The sequence below is a fragment of the Mobula birostris genome, chromosome 1, assembly GCF_030028105.1.
Source record: "Mobula birostris isolate sMobBir1 chromosome 1, sMobBir1.hap1, whole genome shotgun sequence".
In the NCBI taxonomy this organism is placed as follows: domain Eukaryota; kingdom Metazoa; phylum Chordata; class Chondrichthyes; order Myliobatiformes; family Myliobatidae; genus Mobula; species Mobula birostris.
The window spans coordinates 116,052,162-116,073,087 of NC_092370.1; the positions used below are offsets into that span (position 1 = coordinate 116,052,162).

The following is a 20,926-nucleotide window of genomic DNA, read 5'->3' on the forward strand; positions in this document are numbered from 1 at the left end:
AATTGTGAGCAATTGAAAGTTAACAAGGTGAGCTAAGTTTTTTACTAAAGAAAAGGTGAAGATGCGATAAGCTACAAGACTGCGTGATAGAAACAATGAAAAGTCTAAAGAGTAAATCTTTGCATTAACCAAATAAGCAAAAGAACACTAGTTCAATCGATATGCATTGCATGAAGTTTCAAAGCGAAGTAAAACAAAATAGAAAAGTGCCGACGTGACTTCAAGTGGGTGATCCTGCTAGTGACAGTACTGCTGGTGCTCCGCCCTGGGAAACACCTACTCTACACAGCCGGCATCTGAACACAGGACTCTGGGAACAGCTGAACATGACATGGACTCTACAGTGGCCCCTACTGATCTATGTGAGAATGACAGTAATGGCCATGTCAAAGTGCTAATTACTGTTTTGAGAAGCTAGTGGCAGATTATTCAACTGTTGCTCAGCCGCTCAACAATCAGCTGAAGGACAAGAAGTGCTCAAACAACTCTGTGACTCTTAATGTAGAACAATTCAAAGCATTATGAACTTTAAAGGTAACATTGTGTACTATACCTGCATTAAGAATCCCTGATACAGCTGGACAATTCACCCTGTATATCAATGAGAACCACATGATAGTAGTCTTAACTCAAGAAAATGGAGACCAACAGTATCCTCTTGGTTATTACTCTGCCAAAGATTGTATTCTATGCACTGATGTCTCCCCAATGATTGAGAGAGGGATTCAAATGGTTGTTTGTGGAACCAAAGTGTTGATATTAATTCAATTCAAATGTAATTATCAGAATCAGGTTTATTATCACCAGCATGTGACACGAAATTTGTTAACTTAGCAGCAGTAGTTCAATGCAATACATAATATAGAAGAGAAAAAAATAATAAATAAGTAAATCAATTACAGTATACATGTATCGAATAGATTAAAAAATGTGCAAAAATGGAAATACTGTATATTTTAAAAAGTGAGGTGGTGTTCAAGGGTTCACTGTCCATTTAGGAATCGGATGGCAAAGGGGAAGAAGGTGTAAACGCGAGGAAATCTGCAGATGCTGAAATTTCAAGCAACACACATAAAAGTTGCTGGTGAACGCAGCAGACCAGGCAGCATCTCTAGGAAGAGGTACAGTCGACGTTTCGGGCCGAGACTCTTTGTCAGGACTAACTGAAAGAAGATCTAGTAAGAGATTTGAAAGTTTGGGGGGGGGGGGTGGCGGAGAAGGTATTCCTGAATCACTGAGTGTGTGCCTTCAGGCTTCTGTACCTCCTTCCTGATGGTAATAGTGAGAAAAGGGCATGCCCTGGGTGCTGGAAGTCCTTAATAATGGGTGCTGCCTTTTTGAGACACCACCCCCTGAAGATGTCCTGCATACTTTGTAGGCTAGTACCCAAGATGGAGCTGACTGGATTTTCAACCCCCTGCAGCTTCTTTCGGTCCTGAGCAGTAGCCCCCCCATCCCCCATACCAGACAATGATGCAGCCTGTCAGAATGCTCTCCACGGTACATCTATAGAAGTTTTTGAGTGTATTTGTTGACGTGCTAAATCTCTTCAAACTCCTAATAAAGTGTAGCCACTGTCTTGCTTTCTTTATAACTACATTGATATGTTGGGACCGGGTTAGATCCTCAGAGATCTTGACACCCAGGAACTTGAAACTGCTCACTCTTTCCACTTCTGATCCCTCTATGAGGATTGGTATGTGTTCCTTTGTCTTACCCTTCCTGAAGTCCATAATCAGCTCTTTCATCTTACTGACGTTGAGTGCCAGGTTGTTGCTGCAGCACCACTTCAGTAGTTGGCATATCTCACTCCTGTACGCTCTCTCGTCACCACCTGAGATTCTACCAACAATGGTTGTATCATCAGCAAATTTATGGATGTATTTGAGCTATGCCTAGCCACACAGTCATATGTATATAGAGAGTAGAGCAGTGGGCAAAGCACACACCCCTGAGGTGCACTAGTGTTGATCATCAACGAGGAGGATATGTTATTACCAATCCGCACAGATTTTGGTCTTCAGGTTAGGAAGTCAAGAATCCAATTGTGGATGGAGGTACAGTGGCTCAGGATCTGCAACTTCTCAATCAGGACTGTGGGAGTGATGGTATTAAATGCTGAGCTGTAGTTGATGAACAGCATCCTGACGTAGGTGTTTGTGTTGTCCAGGCGGTCTAAAGCTGTGTAGCATTCAACCGTACATGAATACCCATGATTACAGCCAAATAAGACAGCATTACTCCGGGGCTGAGGTGCAAAACATAGTACCAACAGTTATACAGCACAAAGCACACATAGCAAGTACCTGTACAAGATAGCAAGCATATAAAGACATAAGTAAGATACAGCCACACAATAAAGAATTCTAGACCCAATCCATGAATGCCACAGAAATATGCAGTCAACCACAATACTACTTGTCTTCTGCTGAGTAATCACTTGGGTGGGGTGGGGCAGCAGTGGCTCCAGTCTGGGCACCGCACCATACAGGTAACACATCTGTGCAACTGAAAGAGCCAGGGCCCCTATCAGGGAGCAGTTAAGGTACACGTACGGAGCTGACAAATCTCAGTCCTCACTGTCCGCTGAATGGCATTTATTGGGTATGTGGTTCCTGGGCCTACCGCTTGCTGCAGCACATATTCCTTAAGTATGAGGGGACGTGGAGAGAGTCACAGCCTTGGAAGTGTCCCAAATGTGAAACTTGGTGTCACTACCTCACCACCCACTGGTATAGCGGCACGTCATTACAGAGGATGAGAGTTTCTGAATGATTGCCTTTCCGGGATATGGCACTGAGATTTTCCTGGGAACTGATTAATATGGCACTGGCTTTGGAGAAAATAGTGAATGAAACTGCATAAGCCTTTGATCAAACCCAACAAGTATTGACCAAGTTGTCAGCAAACTGATGGCTGTTTGTACAGGAGCATTACAGAACAGGATGGCTTTGGATGTTATTAGAAAGAGGGAGCATTTGTATTGGTGTACTTGCATGCATACTTGACGAATCATAAAATACAACTAATTTGGCAAATCACATCCATGAAGCTACCAAAGAAATTAAGAAAGTCAGGGATCAGTATCACAACCATTACACTCCAGGAGATGGATGGTGGGCAACTATTCTGTATTATGGTACAACTATTGGTATTATAATGGCTATCATTTCTTGTGCGATTGTTGCATGAAATAACAGGACGAAGGAGAGGATATTAAGGAAAGGAATGGGTATTCATTGAAGTGGACGGATAAAAGAGGAATTTTGTGGTTGGGTTTGAAACTGCATCATTTATATGCATATTTCAATGACTATACGGTGAAATGTAGTGTTGTCATGAAGTGACAAAAGGGAGGGAATGTATTTTACTTGTAACAAAATGGCAATTTTATCTCTGTGTTTAAAAAAAATAGAATCTGTATGGTACCAAAACGATTTGCTAATAGCGTTAGTGCAATATTATGCCAATGGAACCTGATCCCTTGACAAACTGCAGACCCAGCAGCTTCATTACTGGAAGAATGCCAAGTACATTGATTAAACATGTGAACGGAATGCACCCTGACTTTAAACTGATGTGCAATAGCGAACATTTGGGTATAAAGGAGTGACTATGCTGTCTGTGTTTTGGATGCTATCTCTGCCTCTTGTGTGGTGATGGTCTTCCCTTGCAGCAAGTAAAATAAATGTGCTTATGATTAATCCACTCTGAGTTAATTGTTTTTTTTATAGACATAGCAAAAAGGTGCTCAATAGATTACATCAATATGTGGGCCTAGAATAGATCCTCTGAGCTATTGTTGCCCAGGAACTTGATGCTGCTCATGCTTTCCACTGCTGACCCATCAATCAGTACCATTGTGTGTTCTCCTTTCTGTTTTAATCTCCTGACTCGTGTCTTACAGATTGTAGAAAGGCTTTTGAGGGTCTTGTTGCAGGAGCCCCTCCTTCTGCTGTTGTAGTTAAAATATACAAGTCTAGCTGATCTTCTGATATTTGGTGTTGATTCCCCTACTCACACACACCCACACCCCGAGGAATGCCCAAATCATTCTGTAGGAATCTACATTAATAACCTTGTTAAAGAACACAGTAACCTGAATGCTAAGCAGATCTAAACATATGAAATATTACACTAGTATATCAGTTTTTATGTTTATGGGAAAGTAAGACAGATGATTGTTGTACCTATGAATTATTAAACATGTCACGTTTGTACCCATCTAATTTTCCCTCTAGAAGGCCTCATATTTCTTAATTTTAAAGCATATGGTTTGTCAACTATTGCCTTGAAACCGAATGAAATTTAAGTTGGACTTCATTTTGTCTGCATGGATCTGCCCAACAAATCCAATCAACTGACGATGTGGACCAAGGGCAATTTATAATTTAATCTATGAAAGACCTATAATAGACTTAACTCAGTGAAGAGTTGTGCCTATATCAAATGTGTTTTATCTAATAAGCAGTGAAATATATTCTCAGGCTGTTTGCCAACCAATGAATATTTCTGTACTTGCAACTAAATTAAAAAGAATCTTTTAGACAGGGACCCAGCTACTACAGCTAGTCCAAGCTGTCATATCTGGTACTTTCTGCGGTAAATCCATTGCTTTGAAATCAATGGTGAGCCCCCATTCTGGAAAGACGACTACTCCAGTATTAATAGCTTTAATGATTAGAGAAAGATGTCATAAGTTATAATCTGTCAGTAATTTGTCATAAAGACCATGTACCCAGTAAAATACACTCAGACCCTACATAACACTACCCCGCTTAGCGCTGGTCCATTACAAAGCGCTTATTCAGTTTTTTACTGAAATTTTTAAAAATGACAAAAATTCATTCTAAACAACACTTAAAACTTCTCAAGAGCATTACAGTAAACATTCAATCAGCCAATCAGAGCATGCTCTTCCTCCCCCGTGTGTGTAAATGTTCTTGCTCCCTTGTCAAGTTATTCCATTTTTTTCACCCAGAATGTCTGGAAAATGGCCTGCAACTTCCAGAGAGGGTGGTACATCTACACATGTCTAGGAAAAGGTTGATGTTGGTGCCTCTTTGAAATTGGCTACATCAACGATCAGAATGGCCCTGAATGGGAGTGAAGCAATAAGACAAAGCAAGGTGTTTGCGACATGATTTCCTGCTACCCAGAACTGCTTCATGAGAGAAAACTTAGGAAAAGGCAGTCAAATTTCGACGTCTGCTTCAAGAAGAAGCCAACGTTAGAGGAGGACCCACAGCCTGGTCCCTTCTCTAAGATGTAGCCACCACCTGATTCCCTCCGCTGCTACTGCGATGTGTTGCTGCTCCACTGATGTACAGGGTTGGCCTATTTCGTGTTTGTTTCTCCATGAATTACTTTGTGTACATAAAATGATATATATCTGGAGTTTAGTTTTGTTTTATCAGGCACACATGTTCATTTATGTAATGTTATAATGACCCCGCACAGCACTGATTTACATAGCGCTCCACCTCTAAGTAGCACATCCTCAGCGTTAAGCGGGGTCTGAGTGTATAGCTAACTTAATCAACACACACAAAATGCTGGTGGAACGCAGCAGGCAAGGCAGCACCTATAGGAAGAAGTACAGTTGACGTTTCGGGCCGAGACCCTTCGTCCTGACTGTACTTCTTCCTATAGGTGCTGCCTTGCCTGCTGCATTCCACCAGCATTTTGTGTGTGTTGCTTGAATTTCCAGAATCTGCAGATTTCCTTGTGTTTGTGTAGCTAACTTAGTATTCACTTTGTTATGTGCATAGTTTGTCATGTGTACTTCAAGTGTTTCAGGCAATTATCAACATGTTAGCTTCTGTATTAACGCAATTTCTCAGCTGTTGTGTTTCTTCCAGATGCCCTAATCTGTTTCTTACAACTTCTAATGAGCGCATTCATAAGCAAGATACGTCGTACTTTGTTCAGAAATGAATTATCATCTTAGGTACTTTATTTTATCTGTGCATATATTTTGTTTATTCCTTCAAGAGGCATGAATGCCCCTGGCAAGACCATTATTTAATGCTATCCCTGGAGGTAAGCCACCTTCCTGAACCATTGCCGTTTGTCTGGTAATGATAGACCCACAATACTTTTGGGTTGAGAGTCTTAGCTTTGGCCCCAGTGTTGCTGAAGTGACTAATTTCATCAACAGAATGGTGTGTGACTAGAAGAGAACATGCAGTGGCTGGTGTTCCTTTGTGCCTACTGACTATGTCCTTCGAGGTGATAGAAGTTGCGGGTTGGGAGATGATGGAACAGCCTATCCTCTCAGCTGGAATACAGTTTTTAAATGGTGCATGCTGCAAACTTGATGCTGTGATGATGGATGTGTTCATTTGTTAATGTGGAGACTAAGGTGTTGATGAAGTGAGCCACCTTTTCAGGCTGTTTTAGGAGCTGCATTTATTCATGTTGCATATTTGCTGGGTGGCTGTTGTTATGGATTTGCTGTCCATAATTTAATTGTAGGGACGGGAAGGTCCAGTGGCCAGTGAACAGACTCAGAGCATTATACTTCACAAGTTATTAACTAAAGCACATTGCTTCACATAGCTAGTCAAGAGAAAACTCTCCTTAGACCTCTAACTTCTATATTTGGTTCAGTTGTAAGGTTCTAGTGGGGAATAATACACACAGAAGGGAAATATTTAAACCTGGGGAAAGCACAAATAAAGAACATCAATCAGAAATTAATGGTTGGTGTACTGTACCTTATTGGTTAAATCATTATTTGTTGCTAGGTGTAAAAAAAAATCTATATTGTGATGTATTGTTTCTTAAAGAAAAACATTGAACTGTTATCCTGAAGGTGAAAATGCTTTACACTCTTTAATTCTGAGGGATAGCTAAAAACCCATTGATTGGTAATGCATCAGAAACAGTTGCTGTTTGCTCTTTGTGGTTGTGTGCAGACTCCTTCTCTCAATCAACTTTGTTATCTCAATATTTCATGTTTTCAAAATCAGCCTCATCCTTGATATTAATTGATAAGTGAGATTTTCATTGTGCAGTTCCTATGAGTACTTCACTTGGTTGTTCTTTGGTGGGAGGCTCTTCTCAGAATTACCTGTTTTGTAGCCCTGGTGACTGTTATTGCAGAGAAAGGGAATAGGCAGTCAGAGAAGGGTACCCCTATGGCTGTTCCCCTCAATAACAAGTGTATCGTTTTGGATACTGTTGGTGGGGAATGACCTTGCAAGGGAAAGTCAGAGACTGGTTGGGTCTCTGGCTCTGTGGCTCAGAAGGGAAAGGGCGGGGTGGGGGGAGTTGAGGCAGGCAGTAGCGATAGGAGATTTACTGATTAAAGCAATAGACACGAGATTCTGTGGATGAGAACGAGACTCCCGGATGATATGTGCCTCCCATGCCCACACTTTAGAAAGTCTGATCATCTGACTGTACTACTTCTGCTTGTGTACGGGCAGAGACTAAAGACTGCAGCACCAGTGGTGAGGACTAAGAACGTATGTTCCAGGAAAGCAGAAGTGTGCTGATAGGATTACCTTGAGTCGGAGACAAATTCAAGGATTCGTCTTCGATTCTGAATGAATGCACTACAGTAGTCACCAACTTCAAGACCTGTGTGGATGAGTGTGTCCCTTTGAGAACATACAGGACATACTCAACCCAAAAGCTGTGGATGAACCAGCAGATTCATAGTCTGCTGACGGCTAGATCTGTGGCATTGAAGACCGGTGACCCAGAACCGGGTCCAGGTACGACCTATAGACAACCAAGAGCGAGAAGACAATTCTGATTGAAGTTAGAGACAGAATTGGATGCATGTCAGCTCTGGCAGGGTTTGCGAGCCATTACTTCCTACAAGGTGAAACCTGACGCCATAAACAGCTGCATGCTTCACTGCCGGCTGAACCTAATACCTTTTATGCACGCTTTGAAATACCTTTTATGCACGCTTTGTGCGAATCCTTGCAGCATCCAGTGACTGCCTTGGAAGCCAACGTCAGGACATCTTTCAAGAGGGTGAAATCCTCGCAAAGCACCAGGTGCTGGTGGTGTACCTGGTAGGGCACTGAAACCCTGTGCCAACCAACAGGCATTTGCTTTCAAGGACCAACTTCAATTTCTCGCCGCTGCAGTAAAGGGTTCCCACTGTCTTCAAAAAGCTGACGATCATACCAGTGCCCAAGAACAGTAGGGCAAGTTTCCTCAATGACTATCGCACAGTGGCACTCATACCTGTGATGAAATGCTTTCTGAGGTTGGTCATGCTAGGCAAAGAGCTGGACCTGCTTGGCGTCGGATCACTTGGACAATAGCAATATCTATGTCATGCTGCTGTTTATTGATTACATCTCAGCGTTCAACACAGTTAAGTGTGTAGTGGAAATAAAATTTTCTCGCTGACAATCAACACTGGCACAGCTCAAACATTATCTATAAATTTGCTGATGACACAATTATTTTTGGTAGAATATCAGATGGTGATGAGAAGATGTACAGGATTGGTTGATTGGTGTCACAACAACCTTGCACTCAATGTCAGTAAGACCAAGGAATTGATTGTGGGCTTTAGGAAGGGGAGATCGAGGGAACACACATCAGTCCTCATTGAGGGATCAGCAGTGGAAGGGTGAGCAGTTTCAAGTTCCTGGGTGTCAGCATCTCTGAAGATCTATCCTGGACCCAACATTATTGATGCAATTACAAAGAAGACACAACAGTGGTCTTATTTCATTTGGAATTTTAAGATAATTGGTACGTCACCAAAGATTCTCGCAAGTTTCTACAGATGTACCATGGAGAGCATACTAACTGGTGGCATCACTGTCTGGGATGATGGGGTCACTGCACAGGACCAGAAAAAGCTGCAGAAATTTATAAGTTCAGCCAGCTCCATCAGGGCTAATAACCTCCCTAGCATCAAGAACATCTTCAAAAAGAGATGTCTCAAAAAAGCAGTATCCGTCATTAAGGACTGCCATCACTCAGAACATGCCCTCTTGTCATTGCTATTATCGAGGAGGAGGTACAGGAGCCTGAAGACACACACTCAACGTTTCAGGAACAGTTTCTTCCCATCCGCCATCAGCTTTCTGAGTGGACAATGAATTTATGTACACTACCTCAGAATTTTGCTTTTTATTGCTCTCTTTTTACACCACTTACTGTAATTTTTTATTTATATTTCTTATTGTAACATGTGGATTTTTAAATTTATATGTCTTGCTATGTACTGCTGCCACAAAACAACAAATTTCATGACATATGCCAGTGATATTAAACCTGATTCTGATACAAGCAATTAAGTTCAAACGATGCAAGTGAGTATGAGAAATGCAAGGGAACACTTGAGGGAGTTTACTAGCTCCCTCAGATTCCCCTGAGGCCCATCTCAGTAGGATAGATTCTCCAACTCAATACCTCGCTAAGCATTGAGCCTGGGTTGCCTGTACTATAAAAGACTGCTAACCACTATGCTACCATACTGCTGTCAATGTGTCCTCAGCAAATTTAGCAGCCGTGTTTCCACCTGAGGCACTTGCATCAGTTGAAATGAGGTCTCAGCAAAGATATCTGTGACACATCTTTCCTGCATCTTGTCAACTAGGAAAAGACTCATTTAACCCTACTCTCTATTTCCTATTAACCAGCCAACTCTCCAATTAATATGCTTTTCTTAAACCATAACCCTTTATTTTACCCAATAACCTTTGCTGTGAAGCCTTATCAAGTATGATCTGATAATCTAGCGTGCCTTATCCACGTTCTGCTTTATCTATGGCACACGTTTCTTCCAAGGGTCTCCAGTATATTTTAAAACATCATTTCCATTTCACAGAATAGTAGTTAATTTTGACTGATTACCTTTCAGTTTTCTGAGTCCCCTTTTATAACACCTTCTAATATTTTTCCTATTACAGATGTTGAACTACCTAACTTATGTATGTTTACTTTCTGGTTCCCCTCCCTCACTGAATACAGAACTTCAGCATATAGTTTTGCCTGAAGCCACAGTGCTCAATTGGGGAATTGCTGAATTGGTAAATGAGAATTTTCTTTCAGATGGGACATTAAACAGAGGCCTTATCTATTCTTTTGGGACATCAATGATTCCCTGCCATTATTTTGAAAAGCAGCAGGCATGTTCTTCTCCCTGTCCTTAGGGCAATATTTATCCCTTACACATGACTGAAATTATCTTATTTTGTTCTTTTTTATGGAATTTGTTCTGTGCAAACTGATTGCTGTGCATTCTGCATTTCAATGGAATCTACACTACATGGCAGTGAAAGGTGCAAACGCATGCAAATCTTTCTTTCCAGGTTTTGTACTCTGAATTGGGACTGCAATAGTTTAGATATGAGCAGTAAGTATTTGATAATGTATCCCATCAGATTCCTTCTCCAGCCCTTACCATTTCCATTCACCGAGCTTCACCTATCACCTTCTAGTTAGTCTTCTTTCTCCTCCTCTTTATTCTGGTGTTTCCACCCTTCCTTTCCAGTCCAACATTTTGTGTGTGTGTGTGTATTGTTTTATAATGTATTTTACTATCTTAAAAAGGAACTGGATAATAGTATATGCATTTCCTATTCATTAATATTTCTGCTTCATCATTTAATGGAGCATTTAATTGTTGGAGGAATCCCAAGCAAAGTTCATGTTTATATGTATTGATCATTAATTTATTCTTGTTACATGGCTTTTCAGATTGTGAGATAGAGTCATAGCAATTACTTTTGTTTTTGTTTCATATTTGTTTTTTGTAATGGAAGGTGTTGTGCAGAAAAGTACTTTAATTAATGTTTAGGCTGTGATATTGTTGGTGATTGGGAAGAATAAGGTGTTTATCCTCTTCCCTTACTCTCTGATAATTGGCATCTATGAGCTTACATTTGTTTCCTTTCTGCCTTTGGTCTAATTTATTTCTGCAGTTGCTAACGTCATAACCCAAATGCTTGTGACTTGCCTGATCATCTTCAGTTTCACTGCCTATCTCTGCAACCTCCAGAGAAAATTAATGATTTCCTGCCACCTTGCCCAAGCAGACTGAGCTCACCAGTGCCATTGCTGGCTGCTTCATAGTCATAGTCATACTTTATTGATCCCGGGGGAAATTGGTTTTCGTTACAGTTGCACCATAAATAATAGATAGTAATAAAACCATAAATAGTTAAATAGTAATATGTAAAATATGCCAGGAAATAAGTCCAGGACCAGCCTATTGGCTCAGGGTGTCTGACCCTCCAAGGGAGGAGTTGTAAAGTTTGATGGCCACAGGCAGAAATGACTTCCTATGACGCTCTGTGTTGCATCTCGGTGGAATGAGTCTCTGGCTGAATGTACTCCTGTGCCCACCCAGTACATTATGTAGTGGATGGGAGACATTGTCCAAGATGGCATGCAACTTGGACAGCATCCTCTTTTCAGACACCACCGTCAGAGAGTCCAGTTCCATCCCCACAACATCACTAGCCTTACGAATGAGTTTGTTGATTCTGTTGGTGATTGCTACCCTCAGCCTGCTGCCCCAGCACACAACAGCAAACATGATAGCACTGGCCACCACAGACTCGTAGAACATCCTCAGCGTCGTCTGGCAGATGTTAAAGGACCTCAGTCTCCTCAGGAAATAGAGACGGCTCTGACCCTTCTTGTAGACAGCCTCAGTGTTCTTTGACCAGTCCAGTTTATTGTCAACTCGTATTCCCAGGTATTTGGAATCCTCCACCATGTCCACACTGACCCCCTGGATGGAAACAGGGGTCACCGGTACCTTAGCTCTCCTCAGGTCTACCACCAGCTCCTTAGTCTTTTTCACATTAAGCTGCAGATAATTCTGCTCACACCATGTGACAAAGTTTCCTACCGTAGCCCTGTACTCAGCCTCATCTCCCTTGCTGATGCATCCAACTATGGCAGAGTCATCCGAAAACTTCTGAAGATGACAAGACTCTATGCAGTAGTTGAAGTCCAAGGTGTAAATGGTGAAGAGAAAGGAAGACAAGACAGTCCCCTGTGGAGCCCCAGTGCTGCTGATCACTCTGTCGGACACACACTGTTGCAAGCACACGTACTGTGGTCTGCCAGTCAGGTAATCAAGAATCCATGACACTAGGGAAGCATCCACCTGCATCGCTGTCAGCTTCTCCCCCAGCAGAGCAGGGCGGATGGTGTTGAACGCACTGGAGAAGTCAAAAAACATGACCCTCACAGTGCTCGCTGGCTTGTCCAGGTGGGCATAGACACGGTTCAGCAGGTAGGCAATGGCATCCTCAACTCCTAGTCGGGGCTGGTAGGCGAACTGGAGGGGATCTAAGTGTGGCCTGACCATAGGCCGGAGCAGCTCCAGAACAAGTCTCTCCAGGGTCTTCATGATGTGGGAGGTCAATGCCGCCGGTCTGTAGTCATTGAGGCCACTGGGGCGCTGCGTCTTCGGCACAGGGACAAGGCAGGACGTCTTCCACAGCACAGGAACCCTCCGGAGCCCCAGGCTCAGGTTGAATACATGGCGAAGTACTCCACATAGCTGAGGGGCACAGGCTTTGAGCACCCTGGTACTGACACCATCCAGTCCTGCAGCCTTGCTTGGGTTGAGACGTTTCAGCTGTCTTCTCACCTGTTCAGCTGTGAAGCCCACTGTGGTGGTTTCATCATGTTCCTCTTCCAGCAAAGCCAGGGCTTGTCTCCTCTATCACCTCAGTTCAGCTCCTGTAACTCACTTCTCCAACCCTGCAGCCTCCTCACTACCCCTGACTTTTCGCCGTGACCTTCCATAAAACAAACAGGCAGCACTGAGGATGGTTGCTTTAAAGCTAATTCCACTCAACTATAGTGATTTGTTATTTGTACTTGAGTTCAGTGTCCTTCCTAATCTCAGATACTTGTCACTGATTTTGCTGTTCTCTCTCTGAACTAAAGATTGTGGCAGTTTACTTTAGATTTTCTTTCTCCTTCACATGGTTTATAAATTATCCTCCAGGTAATGGTGTTAAAGCTATTAACTCTTATCAGTCAATTTGATTTCAAACAGCTGTTTCTGGGGAATATATAGTGAACATTTTGGCAAAAGTACATTCATTCACATATCTTGGTGTGTCGACAGAGCAAAGTGAATCATCTGATCACAGTTATTTCTGTTTGATACCTGCTAAAATATGCTTTAGGCAAAGTGAACCATCCACTATGAAGCTTCTGCAGTGGCAGAATGGCAGCTTAGGATGCAACATTGCCAGTATTTTCCTTTACAAATTAATTTCCAGTAGCTAATTGTCTACCAGAGGAATACTGGAGATTCAAGGTACATTTATTATCAAAGTATGAATGTACGAGGAGCGATTGATAAGTTCGTGGCCTAGGGTAGAAGGAGTCAATTTTAGAAAACCTAGCACGTTTATTTTTCAACATAGTCCCCTCCTACATTTACACACTTAGTCCAGCGGTCATGAAGCGTACGGATCTTGGACCTCCAGAAAGTATCCACAGCAGGGGTGATTGATAAGTTTGTGGCCTAAGGTAGAAGGCGATGAGTTATTAACTTCAAACTTTCTGCATAATCACTCAAAGAGTTGAACTGCACGTGCATGTAATGAGAGCTGTATAACTCATCTCCTTGTACCTTAGGCCACGAACTTATCAATCACCCCTCGTATGTACCCTGAAATTTGTTTTCCCCACAGCCATGAAACAAATAAAACTATGGAACCCATTCAAAGAAAAACACCAAACCACCTCCAGAGCGCAAAAAAAAAATTGTGCAAACAGCACCAAGAAGATGAGCAAAAAACACAATGTGAAATATAGAATCAAAAGAGTCCAGGCATATTCAGTTCAGCTGAGTGTTCACTATGTGCCGGCTGCAGCGATCAAAAACCACCCAAACTAGCAAAAAAAAGCAACCAGAAGCTCATCATATCATGAACCACAGAGTGCAATCCACAAACTGCGCAAATTAAAACTTGCTGAAGACCCAGTTGCCTGGCACCATCCTCCGACAGCATCGTGGGAGAGAGAGAGAGTTTGAATGCAGGAATCTTCCTTTGGGAACAGCAAGCGTAAGGGAGAGAGAGGCTGGCAGACGGCGCTGAACACCTGCTCCCGTCTCGATGGAATCAATCTTCCCCAGTGCTTTAATTGGTGAGATTGGTGACAAATGGAGTCAATCATGCACTCACACCCTGTCTCTAGGCTTCTTGGCCTCAAGGCTGCATGCTTTATTCAATGCTTCCTGGAACCTTCACAGAGACAGTAAAGCACCAGATTGCTCAATCGACCAGCAAAATTTAGATCTCAGGCTCCAACAGCAGCAGAACCACACTTGAAAGAAAAAGGAGATGTGGAAGGAGTAGATTTGTGAACCGTATGGAGGATGTCACCATTGGTCACGTTGTTCACTGGCACCATCTTCTTCTGGACTTAGCAACATCTCTGGCCCTTGATGTAATATGCAAGGTTTTCTTTAGTCAATTACTTTCAAATCAGATTCTCACAACCCATTTTGCTGGAAACTGGTCTCCTGGCTTTGAAGGGCCATGGTTTTTCAGCTGAATTTGAACATATTACTTTGGGAGCAATTTGGCCAAGTGAGATATCGTATGTGAGGACTTCTTCCAGTATACTCACTGACTGATCTAGCAGAATAATTATTACTCCATGCACCATTATTATGCTGCTCCACAGCATTTTAACACCTTCACTAATGATTCTTATCTGCCTTGATCCGATTCTGTTTCACCTACACTGTACTTGTGGTACTTGGTTTGTCTTTCAGTGGCTAGCAGCCTGAGCTCAATCAGTGATGAATTTCAGCTGCCTTTGACTTATTTTATTGCAGATTATATTTGACTCTTGTGAAGGCCTCTGGTAGCTGCTTTGTTTGCTGTACTAGTTTAATATCATTTGTGTGTATCACTTGTTTGTATTGGGTTTCAATACCTAAATCATTTTCATAGAATCATAGAAATCTACAGCACATTACAGGCCCATTTTTGTAGAAAAGAAACGGTAACATTACATATTATCAGTTGCAATTATGTTAAAGCACTTTGCTGTGGTCATACTGCCTTTTGGGTTCTGCTGGTCGTATGGAACAGGTAGTTAAGTGGAAAATGCAACCAGTACAGTTTCCTTTTGAATGTGTTTAGCAAAATATGTAAGTCATTGTTAACTGATAGTACCTCAGAGATATAGACACACCAGTACAAAAACAGAAATTATTGCTTTGCTTAGGAGAACTGGTTACTCATTTTTACATTTCCCTACATAAATTCTATAGAACAAATTTTATTCCGTATCTCACATTTTTAGGGGGTAATTTTGTGAAATCTGCAAAGACAAATTTCCATTAACTGGATTGGTGCAACGCCTGTATCAGCATAAAACATAAGCTCTTTAATTTTCCTGAGAACTCTTGCTGTTTGCAGCTAAGCCACCTCTCCCTTCCTATTACCAAGGTAGTAATGTTTAAGCGTGTTTTTAATTTTGGGTTTCAGGTGAATCTGAGCAGTCATCAGTACCTGTTCACGGCTGTGGTGAATCCAGCCGAAATGCCATGCTTGTGCCTGCGCCATGATGTCGATGCACTTCTGTGGCAGCCGCACACAAAACAAGAGGACATGTGGGAGCACATTGGGACGTTCAATGCACTGGGTAAGTGAAGAACAGTCACTAGTGCACCAGCCCTTTCATACCCAGCTTGTGTTACAAGGTATAAGTGATTTTTAGGAAGGATATGTCAGGAGGCATCTATGGAGAGGAAGAAACAGTTGATGTTCATTGGGACTGCAAAGGGAAGGATCAGAAGCTAGAAATAAGAATGGTGGGGAAGGGGTAGGAGTACAAGTTGACAGGTGATTGGTGAAGTGGGAAGCTGGGAGGTGAAAGGAAAGGAGGAGGGGTACCGGGGGAAGTGATGGGCGGGTGAGGAGAAGAGAAGGGGTAAGAAGGGTACCAGAATGGGGAATAGAAAAGGAGAAGAAAGGGTTTGGTGGGGGAAGATGTAACTGGGAATCAGAGAAGTTAATGTTCATGTCATCAGGTTGGAAGTTACTCAGATGGAATGAGGTTTTACTCTTCCAAACTGAGAGTAACCTCATTGTGACATGTCAGAATGGGTGTGGGAATCAAATTGAAATGGATGGTCACTGGGAAATCCTGCCTTTTGTGGCGGATGGAGAGAAGGTGCTTGATGAAATGGTCCTGCAATCTACACTGCGTCTCACCAAAGCAGAGGATGCTGCACCGGGAGCACTGGATGCAGTAGATAAACCCAACAGTCACAGGTGAAGTGTCACCATACCTGGAGGACTTTTTTTTTCCCTCCAGTAAGATAGTGGCCACTTCATGGTCAATCAAAGTTGTTTTTACCTTTTTTAAATGTCGTTTTTACAATTGCAAGGCAATGCTGGGCATGAAACATTTTGAGTACTGCAGTTCTGCCACATCAGTGAGCTGCTTGTTGCTGGAGGAGTGGAGGAGATATACTTGGCACGCATCATATTACTGTCTGCTACAGAGAAGCATCGCAGTTCGTAACTGTAGACTGTGTGTGTTCTAACAGCGAGTGGTTGTGTTGGATGTTTCTCTTGTGATCACAAGGCCCTGTTGGACATTGGTAATGTAAAATGCTACAAATCCGTTTACTTTGTTTATTGGAGAGACAGACAGCGGAAAGCTGTGTGGTCTGGGTTATAGCAGGGACTAGGCATCAAGTCGCGGGCTTGCCTGTTATAGCAGTCCGGGAGAGGAGATGCCAGAGGTGTTGTAGTGTGGTGTCCATGCTGATTGGGGGCTGCCCTCTCCCACTGGTGCTGCTCTCTAGTGTTTGGTCAGGGGAAGGCAAGCTGGATTGAGTGCATGGTACATTTGTCTATGGATTGCTGAGAACTGCTTGTTCTTGCAGATAACACGAAGCACCATCAATTTGCAGAATGTGTCACTCAGGGACTTAGGATATATATGTATTTTTTGTGAGACTGTATGTTTACTTGCTCTGTTATATCTGCTATATGAACCTTGTACTGTGCAGGATTGCTGATACTGTGTGTTGCACCTTGGCCCTGGAGGAACACTGTTTCGTGTAGCTGTATTCATGGGTGTTCATGTATGGTTGAATGATGATTGAACTTGAACTTTTAACTTGTTTGGAACCTTGAATGGTGGTGAGGGAGGAGATGCAGGGGCAGGTGTGACACCTGACCTGCTTGCCAGGGTAAGTGCCAGGAAGGAAATTAGTAAAGAGGGATGAGTAAACAAGGGAGTCATGTGGAAATCGATCCCAGTAGAAACCGAAGTGTGGGAAGGAGGAAAAGATGAGGTTAGTGATAGCATTCCATTGAAGATAGCAGAAGTTAGTGAGAATGATGTGCTGGATATGGAGGCTCGTAGGGTGGTAGGTAAGGAAACAGAAAACCTACAGCACAATACAGGCCCTTCGACCCACAAAGCTGTGCCGAACATGTCCTTACCTTAGAAATTATCTAGGGTTACTTATAGTCCACGATTTTTCTAAGCTTCATGTACCTATCCAGGAGTCTTATCGTATCCACCTCCACCACCGTTGCTGGCAGCCTATTCCATGCACTCACCACTCTCTGCGTAAAAAAACTTACCCCTGACATCTCTGTACCTACTTCCAAGCACCTTAAAACTGTGCCCTCCTGTGCTAGCCATTTCAGCCCTGGGAAAAAGCCTCTGACTATCCACACGATCAATGCCTCTCATCATCTTATACACCTCTATCAGGTCACCTCTCATCCTCCATCGCTCCAAGGAGAAAAGACCGAGTTCACTCAACCTGTTCTCATAAGGCACGCCCCTCAATCCAGGCAACATCCTTGTAAATCTCCTTTGCACCCATTCTATGGTTTCCACATCCTTACTATAGTGGGGCAACCAGAACTGAGCACAGTACTCCAAGTGGGGTCTGACCAGGGTCCAATGTAGCTGCAACATTACCTGTCAGCTCCTAAACTAAATCCCACGGTTGATGAAGGCCAATACACCGTATTCCTTCTTAACCACAGAGTCAACCTGCGCAGCAGCTTTAAGTGTCCTATGGACTCGGACCCCAAGATCCCTCTGATCCTCCACACTGCCAAGAGTCTTACTATCAATACTATATTCTGCCATTAAATTTGACCTACCAAAATGAACCACCTCACGTTTATCTGGATTGAACTCCATCTGCCACTTCTCAGCCCAGTTTTCCATCCTATCAATGTTCCGCTGTAACCTCTGACAGCCTCCACACTATCCACAACACCCCCAACCTTCGTGTCAGGACAAAGGGAACTTTGTCATGCTGGCAGGAAGATGGGGAGAGGCCAGATTCTCTGCATTGATGTTGCATGACCTGTTCAGTTCCTCCAGCTGTGTGTGTGTGTGTTGCGTGTTGCTTTGGATTTCTAGCATTTTCAGAATCTCTTGTGTTTAGAAAGGTATGTGTTAGTTTATATCAAGAACATAAGTTGATGACATCTAAGGCAACCATGTTGATTGGTTCAATTCCTCTGTGTAATGAGTCCATGGCAGGTTTACTTTGTCTAGCTCATTGGCTATATTTCTCCCCATGAGCAGTTCAGCAATGCATAGTATTTCATTTCAATCATCCATAAACCCAAGAGCCTGCTCTAGAAGAAGAATGCAATTCATGATTTTATTTATTCAGTTTTATATGTTGGATTAGTTTTGCATTAAGGTTGCCATCTCAAGTACATAGTGAATTTGGTGGTGCAGCTTGATACAACATTGGTTAAGGCACATTCGGAGTACCGTGTGCTGATATGGTTGTTGCACTGCGGGGCAGATGTAATGGCATTGGAGAGGGTGGAGTGGCGATTCATCAAAGTCTTACCTGTGGTGAAGCATTTCCACTATGAAGAGAGATAGGATAGACAGGGCTTGTTTTCATTGGTGTAGAGGAGGTTGAGGGGACACCTGTTAAGAAGTATAAAACATTCTGAGGGGTATAGCTAATGCAGATAGCAGGAAATGTTTCCCTATAGCAGAAGTGACTAAGACAAGAGGACGCGAGTACTGAGTAGAGTTTAGATGGGATTTGAGATGAACCTTTTTGGCCCAGAGGGTAGTTGTAATGTAGACACACTGCCTGAGAGGCTGGTGCAAGTAGGTACTGTCAAATGTTAACTACCTGAATAAGCACTGAAAAACCAAATATGCTACAGACCAAATAGTGGCTAATGTGATTAGCATGAACGGGTACTAGATGGTCAGATTGGACATAGTAGCCCAAACGGCCAGTTTCTGTACCGTTTGATTCCATGAATGTAAAATGGAATATATATCAGATTAGTGACCCATCAGCAAGAAGAGCTGTTTTTGGGAAAGGGGTAATTATAATGAATATATATTGTGTGTTTATTTTTACTGTTGGATTGAGAACAACCCCATGGAAAATATTCCCTGTCCCCACTTTCATAATATTGTCTGACTCGGCCTCTGTTGCATCCCACCTGTTGCTAAAACGCTCACCTTTGTTTTTGTTACATCATGAGATGACATTCCACTCAGACACCTGCATATCCATTATCTCAAGGTCATCTAAAACTCTGAAGCCTATGTCCAAGTTGTACCCACCATACCTCTGTGCAGAAAACTTGGGAAGCAGTACTGAGATTTTTAATTTTGTCTTTGTTTTCAAATCCCTTATAGCTGGGCTCTTTATTCATGATATCTGCTCTTTCAATTCCAGACTGCTAAGCATTTCGTAACTATTTTGCTTTTTTCTTTCCCCATCTTGGTTCCAACTGTGAGCCTGCAGATCTGTGTGTTTATTCTAGAAACTGTCTGATCTTTAAAGCTTGACCTTCAAACCAGACGAAGCCCCAGATTTGGTATTAGCACTTCATGGGTCCTTCCTTTGATAGTATCAATTCCAAAGAAGAAGCATACAAATTATCCAGAAAAAGTGGCTCACCTGAGGACTGGGAGAAATTCAGAGTCCAGCAGAGGAGGACAAAGGGCTTAATTAGGAAGGGGAAAAAAGATTATGAGAGAAAACTGGCAGGCAACATAAAAACTGACTGTAAAAGCTTTTATAGATATGTGAAAAGAAAAAGATTGGTTAAGACAAATGTAGGTCCCCTACAGACAGAAACAGGTGAATTGATTATGGAGAGCAAGGACATGGCTGACCAATTGAATAATTACTTTGGTTCTGTCTTCACTAAGGAGGACATAAATAATCTTCCGGAAATAGTAGAGGGTCCAGTGAGATGGAGGAACTGAGGGAAATACATGTTAGTAGGGAAGTGGTGTTAGGTAAATTGAAGGGATTAAAGGCGGATAAATCCCCAGGGCCAGATGGTCTGCATCCCAGAGTGCTTAAGGAAGTAGCCCAAGAAATAGTGGATGCATTAGTGATAATTTTTCAAAACTCTTTAGATTCTGGACTAGTTCCTGAGGATTGGAGGGTGGCTAATGTAACCCCACTTTTTAAAAAAGGAGGGAGAGAGAAACCAGGGAATTATAGACCGGTTAGCCTAACATTAGTGGTGGGGAAACTGCTAGAGTCAGTTATCAAAGATGTGATAACAGCACAATTGGAAAGCGGTGATATCATCGGACAAAGTCAGCATGGATTTGTGAAAGGAAAACCATGTCTGACGAATCTCATAGAATTTTTTGAGGATGTAACTAGTAGATTGGATAGGGGAGAACCAGTGGATGTGGTATATTTGGATTTTCAAAAGGCTTTTGACAAGGTCCCACACAGGAGATTAGTGTGCAAACTTAAAGCACACGGTATTGGGGGTAAGGTATTGATGTGGATAGAGAGTTGGTTGGCAGACAGGAAGTAAAGAGTGGGAATAAACGGGACCTTTTCAGAATGGCAGGCAGTGACTAGTGGGGTACCGCAAGGCTCAGTGCTGGGACCCCAGTTGTTTACAATATATATTAATGACTTGGATGAGGGAATTAAATGCAGCATCTC

General features: G+C 42.5%; 1 protein-coding gene across 3 annotated transcripts in view; it reads left to right on the top strand.

The window, feature by feature from the left end:
- The window catches only part of nudcd1 (NudC domain containing 1), a 182,514-nt gene that overhangs the window by 153,150 nt on the left and 8,438 nt on the right, over positions 1-20,926 (top strand). For all 3 annotated transcript variants that reach the window (XM_072260768.1, XM_072260776.1, XM_072260785.1), the window contains one exon: positions 15,465-15,621. In XM_072260768.1, coding sequence (XP_072116869.1) covers positions 15,465-15,621 — 157 coding nt within the window. The remainder of the gene's footprint in view (positions 1-15,464; positions 15,622-20,926) is intronic.